The sequence below is a fragment of the Strongylocentrotus purpuratus genome, unplaced genomic scaffold (assembly GCF_000002235.5).
Source record: "Strongylocentrotus purpuratus isolate Spur 01 unplaced genomic scaffold, Spur_5.0 spur5_scaffold_15, whole genome shotgun sequence".
NCBI classification, from domain to species: Eukaryota; Metazoa; Echinodermata; class Echinoidea; order Camarodonta; family Strongylocentrotidae; genus Strongylocentrotus; species Strongylocentrotus purpuratus.
In genome coordinates this window covers 33,905,435-33,924,532 of record NW_022145600.1, presented here as the reverse complement: position 1 = coordinate 33,924,532, position 19,098 = coordinate 33,905,435, and the positions used below count along the sequence as shown (strand labels likewise).

Here is a 19,098-nt window from a genome sequence, read left to right as displayed (position 1 = left end):
AAATAAACCAGTGAAACCTCGGTTTTTCGATATCCAAAAGAAGATCACTAAATTTGGGGGCATGGTTTAATGCTGCTGGCACTCGGTTTAATGGTGAAGATATGTTTGAGACTTATAGCCTTGAGATGGTTTCATTAATGAGATATAAATTATATCGAATCAAATCATATCGAGCAACTTACCAGTATTAAAATACATGAAACGCCTATTATTTTACTAAATATTGTGGCTGTCAACTATTTAAGCAACATGCAAGTAATATTTTGTAGGTGGGTTTAGGTAGGCCTAGGTAGGTAGGAACTGCATTGAACTGCTGGGTGCACATGTTTTCTTTTCTTCAGTTTTCTTTTTTCTACAAATCATCTTTTTGAAGGTTCCTTAGTACGAAGCCACGAAAGAGTAAACTATTATGAAAAAAAAATACCTATTTGTTATTACAAAACTAGCTAGATTAGGTTGCTTTCAATTCTCTGTTCGTACTTGGCTTCACGGAGTAATTCGTCCTTTATAGCGATTCTCTTCATTCCGGAGCAACGTACAAGTCATGTTCTAATACTTACAAACGTACTCGTGTACTAGTACATTGTGTATATGACACACTACGCACGCCGCACGTCTGTGACGTAGGGACTAATGAATATTCATGACTCCACTAAAGCTCGTGCCAATATATGCTACCTATGGAGATTTATGATGATGAGCTTTCCATAGGAGTAGGGTTTATCGAAGTTTGCCGTATATTGTTGATCATTTCAGACTTAATTATCACTCCATCCTAAATGTAAAGTTTACCCTCGGTTATCAAATACAGCTAATATCGGGTAAACACCCGGTACAAACATGGTATAAAATCTCCATGAAAAAAAAGAAAGTAGATTATTTATCTTTAACTCTAAAAAGGCTGGACTATTTGAGGTTTTGATGCGGCCGGGGGGGGGGGCATTATGGCCCCCTTAAGATCTCGGCCGTGAAACGGCCGATCGCTGCGAAACTTTGCACGCATTTTAAGTGAAGTGTATAGAATACTATGGTAAATTTAATTTTTTGAAAAATTCACTCATTTGCATATCTATGGTAATGTATGCAAATAAGGTCATAAAATTAACATTTTTACCCATAAATCATATTTTCTTTATATTTAAGGATTCTTTTTCACTACATGTATTCGTTAGACTATTTGAAACAATAATACGACATAAAATTTGGAAGAGATAGGTTATTCATTATGTTATCTCTTGTTTTGATAATTTCTTATGTATTTCATTTTTTTTTTTTTGTATTTTATTGTATTTTTTTATATTTTTTTTAAATTTCTAACTACAATTTTGACTCCCAACACAAACACCTAAACTTTAAACAAGACCCAACAACCAAAAAGTCAGCGAGCGGCGGGGCGCCATCCGTATGCATTCCCGAACAATCATAAAAATCGCGGAGGGGGGGGGGGGCCATAATGGTCCCCGGCCTTATTAGAGTTAAAGATCTTGCTGTCACTTGTAATCGTGTAATCCTATGACAACACAACTATGGCGCTATATTCAAATCATTTAGAATTTTAATCAAACCCTTTTATTTAGATGCTATAGCACGATAATTATTTCATTAAATAAATGAATTAATTCATATATAGATATATTAATAGATAACAAAATAAAAAAAGTAAATAAATAAATGAATACAAAAGATTTAATAAAACAATAAATCAATTTAATGATAACTCGTTAAATGAATAAAAAAGATTTATTAAAACAATAAATCAGTTTAATGATAACTCGCTAAATGAATAAAAAAGATTTAATAAAACAATAAATCAATTTAATGATAACTCGTTATTCTTCAAGTGTTGATACCAAGTACTTCGAATCTCATACTCGTCCGAAAACGAAATGTTTTAGGATGAAACCTGACGTACCGTGCGGTTACTGGCTCAGGAAACAGTGTGGTCACATGTGTGTTAGAATCAAAATTTCCTGCATAAGTCTGAAAAAGAATGAAAGCGATAGATAATGTTTATTTCTAATAATGATAATAATAGTGATCTATAATTTTTGTAGTAACCATGTAAAGGCTCATCATGAGTATCATTTATGCTCTTCCCAAGTGCCCCGCAATCCCTATGACCCTCGGAAACTTCCAGGTACTGAATTACACCTAGGTGGAGAATGGCAAACGTTGGTTAATGTTAGAGATATCGTATCCGAGGCACATGAATGATTTCATATTTCAAAAATACTTTTTTCAAATCCTTTAATTTTGCATAGGAAATTCATCCTTTTGGATGTGTAAACGTATGTAGATATGGTTGAAAAATTGCATGCAAAATTAAATAAGGAAATTTTAAACAAGTATTTAAATATACAAGTAATTAAAAGAACATGAATAAACAAGGAAGATGATAAATTTAACCAAAACAAAATTGGCCTTTTCTGGAAGTGCGAAAATGACACTCACTTTTCGTACCCCGCAATGCTCTTCTAGAGCAAAGGTCCAAATCATATCATCTCTTGAGTAGGAGATTTGGAATGACGTAACCCATAGGTTAGCATAATAGTTACCCTGTGTGATAACACCAGTTACCAAAGTATTCTTGCCGAGATCGACCTTTTGGTGATTTTAATGATGAAAAGAAGACAAAATATTAATATATCCGATGGCAGATTATCTTGCATTTGATAGTAAGGACAAGCAAACATAATTTTTATGTATATTTGAACACAATTGTTGCTTTCAAAATGAGCAAAACGAAAGAGCTGGTCAGATTTGAATGATAGCGATAGCGGGATTTTCGATTGAAGGTACGCCCTTTAATGGCCTGGTCCCATCGGATACATCGGACGTGTAACGGATGATAAAGGACATATAATGTTTGTTGCTCGTATTTGTCGCGGATTTACATCGTACACGGCGTAAGTTCATCCGTTCTAAAAGTTTTGTGCAGCTCAAAACTTTTTGCGCGGATGAAATCAAAGTGGACGGATGCTCGATGGATAGAGCGTATGAAACACGTATGCAATGAGTACACAATGGATGCATAGCGTTTTCCAACGGATGGCAAGATTTTTTTACGTTTTACATCCGTAAGTGCAGTGGGACCGGGCTTTAATGTTTATTTAGGATGGACCTCAGGAGGAAAATTACGTTTTCGTTGAAGGTCGAGTCTGACCAGCCCTTACTTTTTTAATTTTGTTATAGCATTGTATCCTAGTTTGTATCTTATAATATAATAATCTGTCAAGGTGCAGCCTATCACGAAGAGAAGTTAGATTTTTATGCATTTTAGCTGTACACAAATTATCTTTTGATATCATCTCAACGCGCATACATGCTAGAGCAAATTACCTTAACCCACATATTCTTGTCTGTCATGGCGGGACCCCATGCAGTGACAACGGCATTCAGCCTTCCTTTGTAAGCTGCATATACAAAATTATAGTTCGATGACGAGGTCAGTTGAGAGTCTGGTATACGGCTATTTTCCACACCAAGCCCCTCACCGAGGACAGGAGGATTACAACCAAATTCTGCATCGAGGTTCAGCGACGCTGCACACACACACAAAAAAAGACAAAGACAACTAACTGACCTTGTAACTAACTTTTGTATATTTCCTACTTACTCGCAAGGCAAGGTTGTCCTTTTAATGTATTTTTTATGAATGTAATCCGGTAATCTACTCTGTCAACAAGTTATACAACGAATTAATAAGAACAAACGAGCAAGGAATACAAAACAAAATAAAAACAACAACTGTAGAAGGAAACAAAAGAATTTTAATCGGGGAATAGTACGAATCTTAGGAAACCAATAATTATCACGATTATGAATATACAAGTATGTTGATTTTTTGCGTGTCAATAAAAACACCTGTCATATTGGTACACAAGAGTTCCTGCATTTTCCTGTATTCCTTCAGCATTCGTGTGACAGGATGCTCTTGTAATCACCTACAATATTCATGTTTAAACAGATGGGTGCCGGCCTGTCCAGGCGTTCAACCCGCGACATCTCGTCCCGGCCCCCCCCCCCCCCCCCCCACTCCGAGAACAGACGGACCCCATGCGTGTTACCAAATGTCTGGTAAAGGGGTACTTTTCGTGCGACAAAGGCCGGGCCGAGAATTGTAAAAAAAAGGGGTGTATTAACTTTTCACCCTGAGATTTCTTTAAAAAGGGGTTGTCTTTTCTTTTTTTCTCTCATCTCTTTGGACTCCTGAGAAATTATTCCGAATTTAGGGGGGTACATTGTGCATTTTTCATGATTTAGGGGGGGTCTCCAAGGCAGGAAAAGCCTGCGAAAAGCCCGCGAAAGGGGGGTTCGGAAATGTTGGCTGTCCTCAGATAGGGGGTGCTTTCAAAAAGAGGGAACAAGCATACGCGAACCCTAAATAACACTGAGTGGGGGGGGGGGGGGCCGGGCATCTCGTTACCCAAACGAGAATTCTATATTGATGGAAAAGATAATTATTTATTCTTAAGAGTAGTACCGTTTGGCAATTGCCGATTTAATTAAATTAATCTTTGACATAATGTGATCAAATTATCACCGTATTCGTTGAAATCTTAAAGAAATGAAACCCGACCGCACGTACCATCGCTGGCCCACCTGGAAATGTCTTGAGTTTGCCTCTGCGCTCGGGGAGCATTCGGATGAGGGAGATTTATGATGGATGAGTTAAACCCATCGCACGCTAAATACGATCTGACTACGAACTGATTTAGGAAGCATTTGCAACAACATTTGATAGGACATTCGAACTTAACTAAATCTTATTGATCGAGGGTCCAAATAGTCTCATCACTCTCATGAATTATCCAATTTAATTTTTGAGGGATTTGAAACTTTCTTGAGGGAGGACATGCTAAATCGGCTCTGACTCGTAGTGACGTCAGGCCAGTAGTGCGATTGTCTACAATTTGAAGCCGATTCGGCGTTTATTATGACTAGAAGAATTAAATCCATCAAGATTCCAGTGGATACTATTCTTAACATTATTCAGAACTGAACTGAACTGAACTGAACTGTTTAGATTTCCATCACTTATGTAATTACCATTAATCTTCGAAAATCAGATCGCAGGAGGATGGTGTAGTGTGCGGTGAGGCGGTTCTGCTGAACAGGATAGAGGGTCGGTCTTAATAGTGCACCAAGGGCGGCGATTTCTTTTCATGACCGGGGGGACGAGGGAGCAGTGGCGCAATGAGCAAAAGCTTTTTTTTTTTTTTTTTTTTTAATTTTTTTTTTTTTTGGGGGGGGGGGGGGGGTGTCAGAAAAACAAATCCGCATCACCACCACCCTTACATGTTACATGCAGGCCCCGCGGAACATTTTTCAAAGTGGGGGGGGGGGGCTTAAGTATTTACGATCAGGTAGCCAAGCGAGCGAAGCAAGTGGAGCGTAAATTGAAGTGGGGTCCAGAGGCAAAGCACCGGCGAGGGCCAAGGGGAGAGACCCATGAAGCTCAGGGGTTTTAGGCATTTAGGTCAGATGAGCATATTCTTATACCTTATTTGTGACACTGGCATGCAGGTCACTAATAGGAGTGGGGTCCAGGGTGCGGAGTCCCCAGAAACTCAGGAGTTTTAGGCATTTAATAACAGTCAGATGAGCATCCAGGAGCCCGCCTTAGGGCCCTGGTGGGGTCCAGGGGCAGAGCCCCCGGAAGCTAAGGGGTTTTAGGCATTTAATAACGGTCAGTTGATCAACCAGGGGCTCGCCTTAGGGCCTTGGTGGGGTCCAGGGGGCAGAGCCCCTGGAAGCTCAGGGAAAAATCATGCCATCATGCAATTGTTTGGGGGGGACTGCCCCATTAGCTCCCCCTATCAGTACGCAAGGGCGAGGGAGCACAGTGAACGAGAGGGGTGAAGGTGACGGAAGTGAATACCCCCGCATAGGTTTTTGAAGTTTTGTTGTATTAAAAAATTACATTCCTTAGCAAAACTATACTATTAAAACAAACAATATACTATTTTCACACTTCACTTTTCTCAGTATTTACTTGTATATTTTGAAGGATATTACGCAACGGAACGAGAAAATTTTTGCATTTTTATTTGTCTAAACGCTGCACTCTTGGGCCCTCTAGAGCCTAAAAGTATGTTCCAGCCTTTAGTCAGTATTTGCTATACATTTTTTTTGTGGCACTTTTACAAATTTTCAGGGGGGGGGGGGACGACGATCTCACCTAAAAAAGTCATTGAGTTCAGCACCGACAAATCTATATGTATAAGCCTTCTCTTTAAGTAACAGTCCTACTCTGCACTTACCTATGGCATCAGTTAGAGGTCCATACCCATATAGTTCCATCCTCAAAGAAACGGGATAATAACGGTTCTTTGGATGGATCCGGAAAGAGCGTCCGACTACCGGCCTAGCAAGCGTGTGAGTCACATAACCACGGTCATAATTTCCCGGAAATATCTATAGTTAATGAGAATGACGTTAAGTAATATTGCAAAGAAAACTCATTCGTAATGAAGCTGATCGTTAGTTCATTAACCTATACGGCATATGAATTAATACGATGCTGACTATACACACGTTGTTGTCAAAAAGGGCCAATTACAAATAACATGGCCATTTTTTGTTGTTCTTCTTTTTTCCATTTTTTGTCAAGTCCATATCTCAGTATCCTGAACAGTATCGTGTAAAAAGAAGAAGAGCAACCCGAGTTCCATCGCTCGGGGGTGGTCGAAACGTCCCTATTAACATGGCTTGCTCAACCAAGGTGTCATTTTTGAGAGTTTTTATTCTTTTTTTCCTAATAATTTTTTTTTTAAAATCCTTATTGGGTTGATAATGATCCTCTGAGGTTTTAATATGCGCAGGCTTATATTATGTATATTGCTATTTTGACTTTTCTTCTGCCCATTATACATATATAAAATGAGAAATGGCAGTTCCTGTTATCTGATTTAATTTTTCTTCTCTTTATTGCCTAAAAAATAAGTAATAATAATTTTTAAATATAAAATTACAGTGGGACATTGTTATTAAAAACATTGTTATATTAACTTTAACTTCTGCAAGACGATCAAATCAGTTTTATTCTTAAGTAGTATATACTGTTTGTTTGTTTGTTTGTTTGTATGTTTGTTTGTTTTTGTTTTTGTTTGTTTGTTTTTTTTTTTTTTTTGGGGGGGGGGGGGGGGGGTTCTCAGCCATGGCACACAAAGCTGTACATCAACAAATTTTCCATAGTTTAATAGAGTTTCAACGAGTTTACATTTATCTCTGAACACAAAGACCACTGATTAATTAATTTTTTAATGTAATTGAGAAACCGCAGTTTTGCAATTACCTCAACTGATCCAGAGTATACATTCAAATAATCAGTCCAAGCCATGTTGTCGAAACTAGATGAAACGATGTATGACGTCACCCATTGATCATCGTCATTTTTACCCTGAGTCGTTATGGCCGTTACGATATAACTTGACTCAAAATGGACCTGTATCCATTGGTCGGGGTTGTTAGAGTCTGGGATCCACGCTGTCTTAGAGTTCAGGCGACCAAAACTGCTGCAGAAGGGCTCCGAGTCGCAGGATGATGCAGATAATGCAGAATCGGGAAGAGCACCACTTTCAAGGCCTAGTGGTTGACCAGATATATTACACGGGTTCACTGTAGGAAATAAAGTAAAGAAATAATAAGAGCATATTACAGAGTACAAATGTGTAGAACAGGTGAATATGCATGTGACACCTGTTATACACATTTTTACATAAATAGCAGTGAAGGGATGTTCCTTTGCAATTGTTGAGGGTAGAATGAGGAACTGTATATTTTGTCCTCTTTCTTTGTCCGTCATATTCATAGTGTTAAGAGGTGGAGTCCCAACTGACAACAATTTATTCTAAGCAGCTGCCGTTTTCTAAGGTTGCACAATAGAATCTAGATGTGTGCTGTCACCTTTGATGTCCTAGGTTCGAAGCCACCAATATCATTGGAAAGCTTGAGTAGTGTTTTTGTTCACAACGAAGTATCGTTTATATCCCACTTTTTATTTGAACTAAACATAGGGAAAATCGAACAGATGATAAAATATGAATACAAAAGCCTAACTGTGTCAACAAATTTGCTTATATTGTATAATAGCAGTTTAAATTTGTGAAATATAGTAAAATTTGACAGTCGTAAAACCTGCAATTTGACACTTTTCTGATTTCTTCCGGCTCACGAAAATAAAAGATGATATATGTCAGATTAGTGTCCACCCCGGCCCCCCCCCCCCCCCCCACTCAGTGTTATTTAGGGTACGCATATACGTGTTCCAAGCGAACCCCCCTTTTCAGCAAAAGTCTGGTGTGTAAAGTCAATACGGGTCGACCTTTCTCTTTTGTTATACGAGCCTTTTTCAGCACCCCCCCCCCCTTTCAGCAAAAGTCCGTGTGTGTAAAGTCATTTTATATGATATAGGAAGATCTTGCGGCGAATAAGCGTACATTTGGTTACAATATGGTGGCCTCTAGACACCAAAAAAAAAATCGAGCGAGAAACCCTGCATGCTAAACTTACTTCCATAGTTCCATTTCATTGGTTTAAGGTTTGAAAGTTGAAACTCAATATTGTGTGAAAGTTATAACAGAAAAGATTATCTTTAATTTAAAATTCCACGAGTGAGATTTTTAATTATGCAATCGCCCCCGTGAGCAATCTGACGGAGGCGATTATGTAGCTGACGGGTGCGTTTATAAGGTTTTACAATCTATAAGTTAACTGACTACAGAGATAACATAATTTTAGCAAAATGTATAATCTTTTAAATATTTACAAAGATATCTCATTAAAAAGCATCAGTGCCCAGATATATCTAGCGTAAACATTTTGCTTTTGTATTTCGAGACAAATATTTCCATTTAGCCAATGTCATGAAACCATATTGTATTTAAAACATCTTTTAAGAACAACATGCAAAAGAAAGCATTTCAAGAAGATTTTGAAGTAATATATGAGGTACGTTCGTTTTCTATTCATTTATATTTCAATCAATACGACAAGTAATATTCTGTAGGAAACACAAGGCATTGATTTTAAAAAAAAAACTGTATTTCGTTTTCTACTGTTTTATTATAGGTTGTGCAACAAATAAAGACAATTGTGTATATGATAATTAACTCCTTTTTGTACAAATATTTGAGAGCTTGCAACAAATCGTTCAGGCGCCAGGTGAACGCTAATTGTGCATGGATGCTAGTTAATGCACTTTCATCGTAGCAATGACTCGTAAAAAATTCCTAACGAAATGTTGTACTCATAAGCTTACATTAATTTATTTGGCAATGTTTAATGATTTGATTATTGCACATTGTTAGTCATATGTTTATGTAACAGTTTCAACAGTTTCTTTAGCTTTGCGAACATTATTTTTAACATTGTTACCTATATGTTTGTAATTATATTTGTATTTCAAATCCAACCTCAAGTTTTGGTTGCAATACAGAAATAATAAAGGTATTCACGGCCAATTTTACACTTTTTTTCATTCAAGTTCATATTCCCAGCATTCGAATTCGCGCAAATCGCACTCGCAGCATTAAATCAGCTTTCAAATTCAAAATCCGTCATTCAAATTCACTATCCGTGCAATCAGTTGTTAAATCGGGTCATTCAATATTGTTCACTAAGAGCGTACATTTCATGCAAAGAGCATTCAAATTCGTCTAATATCGGCTATGGTACCTCGGTTGTCATTCAAATTTGTGAATGAGCAGGCATGTTTGAAAAAAGTGCATTCAATTTCAATAATATATATTGCGTTTAGTTTCGTTGGGGTCTTTGAGAAGCTTTTTGCTCAGTTTGTGAATAATGTAGGTTTCATTAACATGACATTAGTATTATCTTCAATCATTCTCATTTGTAAACTCTGTAGGCTAAACAAAAGTTAAACACATGCATAAATATATAACTTGCCATATTACTCATGGCACACACATATAACAAAAAGCTGTATACAAGTGTATATGAAAACTGCAGAAACTGCCTAAGAACTGTGATCGATTTTTTTTGTGTGAAGTGTCAATGATCACTGGATCCAAAATGACACTCTTTTTCCCTTTCAACTCATCAAATTTTGTACAAATATCACACTTTTCGTGGCATGTTCAAAATATATAAACGCACATAACAAGATATGCCTAAGATAAAACAAATTCAAAAGTTTTGATTATTATGTGGTGGACTCGGTGATGTCTGAGTAGTGTAACATTGTGTATGCTGAGCTGATGATGGGTGAAGTACTTGTTCTTGTAGAGGGTGTTATCCGTGTTTGATAATTTGTGATTTCATTAGCAAAGTAGGCCTATGTCTTTATAGGAAGTGTCTTTGGATCAATGACTGGTATTCAGCTTATCATATCTGATTAGGCCTACCAACAAAAAAAGTAAACAAAATATATAAAGAAAGTTTGGGGGGCTAGTAAAAGAGAAAAGGAATAAAAGACGAGGGAAAGAGATTAGAGAGAGACAACGAGCGATAGAGAGAGAGAGAGAGAGAGAGAGAGAGAGAGAGAGAGAGTGTGAGAGAGAGAAAGAGGGAGAGAGATAGAGCGCGCGAATGGGGAGATGGTGACATGGGAGAGAAGGAATGGAAGACGGAGAGAGGGTGACATGAGAGATAGAGAGAGAGCGAGACAGTGATAGAGAGAGAGAGAGAGAGAGGGAGAAAGAGGGGGAGAGTGAGAGAGAGAAAGAGGGAGAGAGATAGAGCGCGCGAATGGGGAGATGGTGACATGGGAGAGAAGCAATGGAAGACGGAGAGAGACAGATAGTGTGAAAGTGAGAATGGAGAGAGGGTGACATGAGAGATAGAGAGAGAGCGAGACAGTGATAGAGAGAGAGAGAGAGAGAGAGAGAAGAAAGAGGGGGAGAGTGAGAGAGAGAAAGAGGGAGAGAGATAGAGCGCGCGAATGGGGAGATGGTGACATGGGAGAGAAGCAATGGAAGACGGAGAGAGACAGATAGTGTGAAAGTGAGAATGGAGAGAGGGTGACATGAGAGATAGAGAGAGAGCGAGACAGTGATAGAGAGAGAGAGAGAGAGAGAGAGGAAGAAAGAGGGGGAGAGTGAGAGAGAGAAAGAGGGAGAGAGATAGAGCGCGCGAATGGGGAGATGGTGACATGGAGAGAAGCAATTGAAGACGGAGAGAGACAGATAGTGTGAAAGTGAGAATGGAGAGAGGGTGACATGAGAGATAGAGAGAGAGCGAGACAGTGATAGAGAGAGAGAGAGAGAGAGAGAGAGAGGAGAGGGGGAGAGGGGGGGAGAGAGAGAGAGAGAGAACGTGTGTGATAGAGAGAGAGAGAGAGAGAGAGGGAGAGGGGGAGAGGGGGGAGAGAGAGAGAGAGAGAACGTGTGTGATAGAGAGAGAGAGAGAGAGAGAGAGAGAGAGGGGGAGAGGGGAGAGAGAGAGAGAGAGAGAACGTGTGTGATAGAGAGAGAGAGAGAGAGGGAGAGGGGGAGAGGGGGGAGAGAGAGAGAGAGAGAGAGAACGTGTGTGATAGAGAGAGAGAGAGAGAGAGAGGGAGAGGGGGAGAGGGGGGAGAGAGAGAGAGAGAAACGTGTGTGATAGAGAGAGAGAGAGAGAGAGAGAGGGAGAGGGGGAGAGGGGGGAGAGAGAGAGAGAGAGGAACACAAACACATCACGGGTATATATACATCATGCAAAAGAACAATTTCATTAAAAAGTCTATTCATTCAAGTTTGTGTAAATGCATTTCAAAGTAATTGCATTTTTTTTTTAAATTAAGGAAAAATGCATTTCCACAGTACTATAGCAGACATCACCTCCAAATCACTAGTTTTTATGTTTTTAAACAATATAAATGTTTCCAATTATTTCGAATGTGTATATATATATATATATATATATATTGATAGAAATGTGTAGCACAGGATAATTATGTGTATATAATTATGTATATATAATTAGATATATGATCATCAAATACATGATCAAAAGGCAGCAGTTGTCATATAAACAAAGAATATTAACTACACTGTGGAGATCCCATTTGTAACAGTGATTAGCAATAATTCCAAGTAATCAATTTAAAGAAATCAAAGTGTCCCTCTTATCTGGAATCCCTCTCAATATTAAACTAAATTGAATGCACGTAGTAGGAAATTGATCACCGAAACATGAAATTGGATGCCCAAAACAGGCTCATCGTGAGCGCCCCATTAATTTGAATGCACGAAGTGGAAAATTGTTTGCACATTCGTGACTTTGATTTCATATGAACAAAGAACACCTAAACTGTGGAGATCTTAACAGTGATTAGCAAAAATTCCAAGTAATCAATTTAAAGAAATCAAAGTGTCCCTCTTATCTGGAATCCCTCTCAATATTAAACTAAATTGAATGCACGTAGTAGGAAATTGATCACCGAAACATGACATTGGATGCCCAAAACAGGCTCATCGTGAGCGCCGCATTAATTTGAATGCACGAAGTGGAAAATTGTACGCACATTCGTGAATTTGATTTCACTGAACAATGAACATTAACTAGACTGTGGAGATATCATTTGAAACAGTGATTAGCAATAATTCCAAGTAATCAAAGTGTCCCTCTTATCTGGAATCCCTCTCAATATTAAACTAAATTGAATGCACGTAGTAGGAGATTGATCACCGAAAAATGAAATTGAATGCCCCAAACAGGCTCATCGTGAGTGCCGCGTTAATTTGAATGCACGAAGTAGAAAATTGTACGCACATTCGTGAATTTGATTTCACTGAACAAGTAAAAGAGTGCCGATATTAAAATTAAATCGATTGCTCGGGTTTTGAAATTGAATGTCCAAATTCACCTGCGAGCGACCCCTATGTAAATTTGAATGCACGTTCATGCATGTTCGTGAATTTTAATGAAAAAATTAGAGATTAGCCTATAATAATAAGAGTTGATTGTAAGTTAGTATTTTTTTGCTGGCATTATTTTGAATTTCACAGAACCACTATATTAAGGAGATGCTACTGCATGTGTTCAATCAATTTGTATCGAGGATGGTCGAGCATTTTTAAAGATATTGCCAATCAAAATGTATCTCCGTTTTTTTTAGACTCCCTGTACATATAGAACACGTTTTTATTTTAATAAAAACAATCAGTATTATTATGATTTTTTAATATAATTAAATATTACCATTACAATTATAATATTTTTTTAAAATCATGATTACTAATACCTTTATCATTATTACTATAACTCACCTGGGCAACACACAATGGAAATAATTTCACTCTCGTTTACCCGTCCCACTCTAGTCTCACTGTACCAACAGTCTGTGATGTTTGTGGCATTAGGAGGGCAGATCACTGATTCGGCTTCAGCTAGAGCATCGACGGACGAGGACTCGTACAGCGGACCGCTCACCGTCGCAAATACTCCTTGTTCAATAAAGTTGAAGTAAAAAGTAGGATAGCAGAGTAGTCACAATAATATTTTGAAGAAAATAAATGCAAACCACAACACTAATATTTACTTTATCGGGTACCACAAGAACTAATTTAGGATGACATACACCATACACAATTTGGCCAGGCTCCCGAAACAAGCGTTTCGAAACCTGGAAAGTATAAGAAAAGGACTAAGGTTGAAGAGGGAGAAACTTCATTTATAAAATGGAATTAAAATCTCCAACTCGACCAAAATATATATACTACTGATTATAATACCAGTGTTTGAAGAAAAAAGAGTAACTTCATTAATAAATAACTTACAATAAATTATTTAAACAAATTACATTTAAAAAGAAGAAAACATGGTGTATTATTTAAAAACTCAAACACCTCCATGGAATCTCAAAAATAAAGGGAAACAATAAAGCAAGTCCACATTGCAATACCTTGGGTACACTGCAGCATCAGATTGGAAAGGTATTCATGAGATAAATGAAAAAATTGCAATGCTTACAATAGTCAAAGAGCTTGAGAGAAAAGTAAAGGCCACAGAGACCCGGTTCTTGAGTAAGATTATGAATATATCATGATGAAAAAATAAATAATTAAGAAGTGTTTAGAAAATCAAGACTCATCAACACAATAAGAAAGAAGCAAATGCAATTTGTAGGTAACATAATCATACAGTAAGGATAAATGTAGAGAAATATATTTATGTATTATCAGGGAAGATTGCTGAAAAGAGAAGCAGGGGAAGGCAACGGCTCACACATTTGGCAAAGCCTGAACAAACTTGCAACCAAAAATGGAAGGCCATTGACATTGATAATGTCTTACCTTCAAACCCTAGATACTGACATGCCAATTGGGATAAGTTCCTGTTCCAAGGATCTTGATGTACCAGCATGTACGTTTAGGACTGGAGCGGGACGCTAAAGAAAGTGTTCCTTCATTTATCTTTTCACCAAGAAGCTTTAACGAGTAGATGGTTACATCTATAGAGTTTACAATCAATATTAGAAAGATATGTTGAGGGGAAAAAGAAAGAAAATTGAACTCATTTAGTTATTCGGTAAAATAAGTTTTAACAAAGACTTTACGGAGATGTAAAATGTCTTAAATATGTAACTTTCTCAGCACTCCCATCAAACCTGAATATACAAATTGGTTTTGCATAGGGCGCTAAATTGACCAAGTCATATTTACATCGTATAGTCACTAAGTTCTCAAACCATAGTCGTATAAGAATCAGAAGCGGCGATCCCGGGGGCAGGGGGGACACATTGCCCCCAATTTGTTCAAGTACCCCAAAAGTGCCCCTTTTTACATAGGAAAAGTGCCCCTTTAACTTTGTAAGAAGTGCCCCTTTTTACAAAGGAAAAGTGCCCGGTTTACTTTGACAAGTTCCCCTATTAATTTTTAAAAGTGCCCCTTCCCCTTTCCACCTCTGATACGTGCCCCTTTTATTTTGACACGTACCCCTTCTGCTTTGACAAGTTCCCCTTTCCTTTGTAAAAAGTACCCCTTCTCCTTTCAATAACTACCCCTTTTTAACTCGGATGAGCGCACCTTATATTTTCTCATGTGCCCCCTTTCCTTTCCCTTATGATAAGTGCCCCCATTTAAAAAGAGCCCCTTTCCTTTCTCATAAATGCCCCTTTTCATCTTTTGTATATGCATCCTATTCAATTTTGAGACAAGTGCCCCTATTAATTTTTAAAAGTGCCCCTTCCCCTTTCCACCTCTGATAAGTGTCCCTTTTAATTTGACAAGTGCCCCTTCCCCTCCTGATAAGTGCTCTTTCATCTCTTATAAATGCCCCTTCTTTTTTGACACGTTCCCCTTTTTCCCAATCAATGCTCTTTTCCCTTCTAATAAGTGCCCCCTCCCCTTCTCATAATTACCCATTTTCATCTTTGAAAAGTGCCCCGTTTATTTTAACATGTGCCTCATTTTCTCTTTAATAAGAGCCACTTCCCCTTCTCATAAAAGCCCCCTTTCACCTCCAATAAATGCCCCTATTAAAATCTTTTCTTTCAACAAATGCACATTTCCCTTTATTGTAGTGCCCCTTTTCAATTCTTATAAGTGCCTCTTTTCATGTATGGTCAGTGCCCCTTTCAGATGCGATAAGTGCCCCTTTTCACCTCTGATAATTACCCTTTTAACAATGATATGTTCCCCCTATTCCTTTCTTATAAGGAACCTATCCCTTTCTCATAAACGGCCCTTTTCACTTCTTAAAAATGCCCCTATCAAAATCTGATGGTGCCTCTTTTCCATCGACAAATGCCCATTTCCTATTTTCATAAAATCCCTTTTTATCCCTGGTGCGCATGCCTCATTTTTAGGTGTAAGAAGTGCCCATTTTCACCTCTGATAAATAGCCTTTTTTTACACGTGCTCCTTTTCTTTTCTAATAGGTGTCTTAACCATTTCGATTAGTGTCCCCTTTTCCTCTCATCATTAAACGTGCCCCTAATTTCAAGCGACTAAGAGAAATTTCCCCCAAAGCTTGCTCGCTACGCTCGCTCATAGTAAGTTTTGGATGTTATAATTATGTAACTTATCAAAGGTCTTTTCAGTCTTCTGTTATGAGAATGTGCTTATAATCCCATCATGATTGGGTTCTTTCTCTTTATAAGATATAATTTTTCGCACTGCGACCTCACAGATCTTTAACATTTTCAGACCATCAAATCCAACTGCAAAGTATGATGCTTAAGCAATATCTTATATAAGGTATAAAGAGAAACAAATATTGAAATCATCCCTGATACTGTACTCACAATATAGGGCTATATAACAATGTCTAAACAATTGTATATTTTCGCTGTGAGATTTCCCTTTGAAAGTGCCCTTTTTTTGTTGGTGCCCCCCCCCCCACTTTGGAAATCGCTCCGCCCCCTCTGATTAGAATACGTTGTGTGTTGGTGTGAACGCAATTAGTGAACAGTTGATGAACGATTTGTGATCTTCCACTCCTATATTTACAGGGTCATCTGCTAAAAGGAATAATAGAATGTAGATATCTAATTAAATTGAAACATGACTTCCCGTTGGACAAAGTACATGGAAATGCCCACTATCAAAGAAAGAGGTATAACTATTAATTTACACTAGGGTTACTTCACTGCATGAAAAAATAGATTACAATGAAATTTTATTTAGCACTTCATCAAATCATATTTCTGGAGTCCCTGTGAAATCCCCCTTGGAAGTTTTGAAGAAACACATTGGATCACAGTAGCACAGGCATATAAATCAACAGGGTCATATGACTGCGTGTTTGGTGATCTTTAAATGATTGTGTTCATCTTACCACACAAAACAAGCAAATTATTTCAAATACAGTCAAACATCCAAGGGAATACTGGCCACTGTACACAGGTGGCGTTTCTAGGCAAGTTCTATAACCTCACTTTCTTCCTCAAGGAAGACAAAATGAACCTCCGTGTGCATGTAGACAAGGATTCAACAAGGGTTTGCACCCCCCCCCCCCTTGATGACAAATTGAGGTTTGGACATTATTAATATGCAGGGTGGCTAATTAAAAAGCCCCTATATATGAAATCTTCTGTATATCATCAGCATTTTGAAGTGCATATCGACTAAGAATCATCAGAAGAATTGTTTACTATTATTTGTACCAAGATTGATAACTTTCATGAAATATGAACAAAAATTGATTTATTAATTCTCATATTAAGTTGTGATTTGAGAATAAACGTAATTCAAGTCTATTGACCTAAAATTACCTTTGACCTTGACCTCGTGAACTGGACTTGAGTCATCTGATTTGAGATACTTGATAACCCTTGGGTACAAGTTTCTTGGAATTTTGAACAAACACTTTTGAAATTACGCAAAAAATTCAAAATCTTGGTGTTGATGCCACAACAAAGTCTAAGTTTGCAGACCTGAAATGACACTTGACCTTGACTTTGTCACCTAAAAGAATAACCACATGATTTTTTATACTTGATAACCCTTATGTTCTAGTTTCATGGAATAGGAATGTATACTTTTGAAATTATGCTAAATATTCTAAATCTTGATGTTGATGCCGCAACAAAGTCTAAGTTTACAGACCTGAAATGACACTTGACCTTGACTCCTAAAAAACTAATCACATAATTGACGATACTTGATAACCCTTATGTTCTAGTTTCATGGAATAGGAATGTATACTTTTGAAATTATGCTAAATATTCTAAATCTTGATGTTGATGCCGCAACAAATTCTAAGTTTGCAGACGGCGCATATGTCTTGCTTTTTGCTACGCAGGCGAGACAAAAACCATGCTACCCCTCTTGTCTTGCCATGCTCGCTCTCATCAAGATTACCTGGCTTTACCAGGGTCCCCCTACCCCCCATTCAAAGAAAAAAAACATGCACGTCCCTTTGTCTCACTTACCTTCTGCACATCTTTCACCACGGTAGCCACCTAAGCAGAGACAAGTAAATCCTGCGTCCGTCTCCTTACAAGTGCCTCCATGAAGACAAGGGTTTGAGCGGCAGGCTTGTGACAGAAATAAAACAGGGGGAAAAACATGGATAAGAAAAGTGAATACCCCAAGGTCTAATACATACACACATGTACAAAACAGTGATGTACGGATATCGGTAGTAACAGTGGACACAAGGGTTCGTGTCCCATCCGATGGCTAAAAAAAAGCCAGAAAAGAAAGAAAGGGACAGAGAGAGGGTGACAGAAACCAAAACGAATACGCCTGAACCATCAAATCCCCTTAATCCCTAGCCTTGTAAATTCTTGTTTCATTTTTAGAGTTAAACCTATGCCAACCCAACCCCCCCCCCCCCCCACAGAAAAAAAATACAACCAAAACAAGTGACGGAGGTGTGCCTTACATTCAATTCGAATTGACAAATGATGCACCATATTTGGGTTTCCGACACAGTCAATTCAGATTGTCTGTTATCAGTTGTGCGTCATTTATTGATCTTTTTTGTTGTCTTATATATCATTTGAAAGAATAAACAAAAAATATAGAAATTAGTATTACTATTACAAAAGCAATGGGTTATTACTTGAGCAGTTGACATATGATGCCATTTGTGACAAAAATTTACTTTTACATTAATTTTGTAGGCGAAATGTTTTTACACTTGTCGTTTTTTTATTTACATTTGCGGTTGACCAGTTATTACATTTGTGTTTGTTTGTGCACTTGTGGGTGAAATGTTTTCACATTTGTCATTTGTGGTAACTTCATAAATTTTGTAGTGGAATTTTACATTTGTGGGGTCTACAACCACCCCCACAAAAAGGGTATTTTCGTCTAGAACAGAGCCTGAGTGGAGTACCTACAGGGTGGAACAGGGGACACGTGCCCCCTTAGTAGAAAGGCAGAAGAGAAAAGAAGGGTGAGAAAGAAGGGGGAAAGGAAACAAGAGAAAGGAGAGGGAAACGAGTAAAGAGTCGAACAACCCACCAAACGCCCATCATTACGATTAATGACCTCACATTGCTCTTGATCCACCGAGTTGGGTGCACCCTCCCCCGCTCTATGATGCCAATGCCCCCTTCAATATCTCGACCCACGCTATGCCACTTGATGCCGTATTACTAGGCAAAGGACAGAGATCGAATGTGTAACTCATCAGAAACATTTTTTTTGTTTTAATTAAGTTTATAATGGATTCGTATGCACTGTCTGTAACACACAAAAGAAC

The 19,098-nt window shown here is 38.0% G+C and overlaps 1 protein-coding gene across 2 annotated transcripts; it reads right to left on the bottom strand.

Annotated features, from left to right (window-relative positions):
• Positions 1–1,750: 1,750 nt before the first annotated feature.
• On the bottom strand, positions 1,751–18,141 carry LOC100888574 (coagulation factor VIII-like). Of its 2 annotated transcripts, XM_030986279.1 has the most exons (8): positions 17,819–18,141; positions 14,238–14,395; positions 13,212–13,388; positions 7,298–7,620; positions 6,264–6,417; positions 3,340–3,542; positions 2,452–2,601; positions 1,751–1,980 (listed from the first exon to the last, which is right to left on the bottom strand). In XM_030986279.1, exons 2-8 carry the CDS (start codon positions 14,305–14,307, stop codon positions 1,837–1,839), a joined length of 1,221 nt encoding a protein of 406 aa, XP_030842139.1. In that variant the 5' UTR covers positions 14,308–14,395; positions 17,819–18,141; the 3' UTR covers positions 1,751–1,836. The 2 variants fall into 2 exon arrangements, with proteins under 2 accessions (XP_030842139.1, XP_030842140.1); XM_030986280.1 differs by lacking the exon at positions 2,452–2,601.
• Between the last annotated feature and the right edge of the window lie 957 nt (positions 18,142–19,098).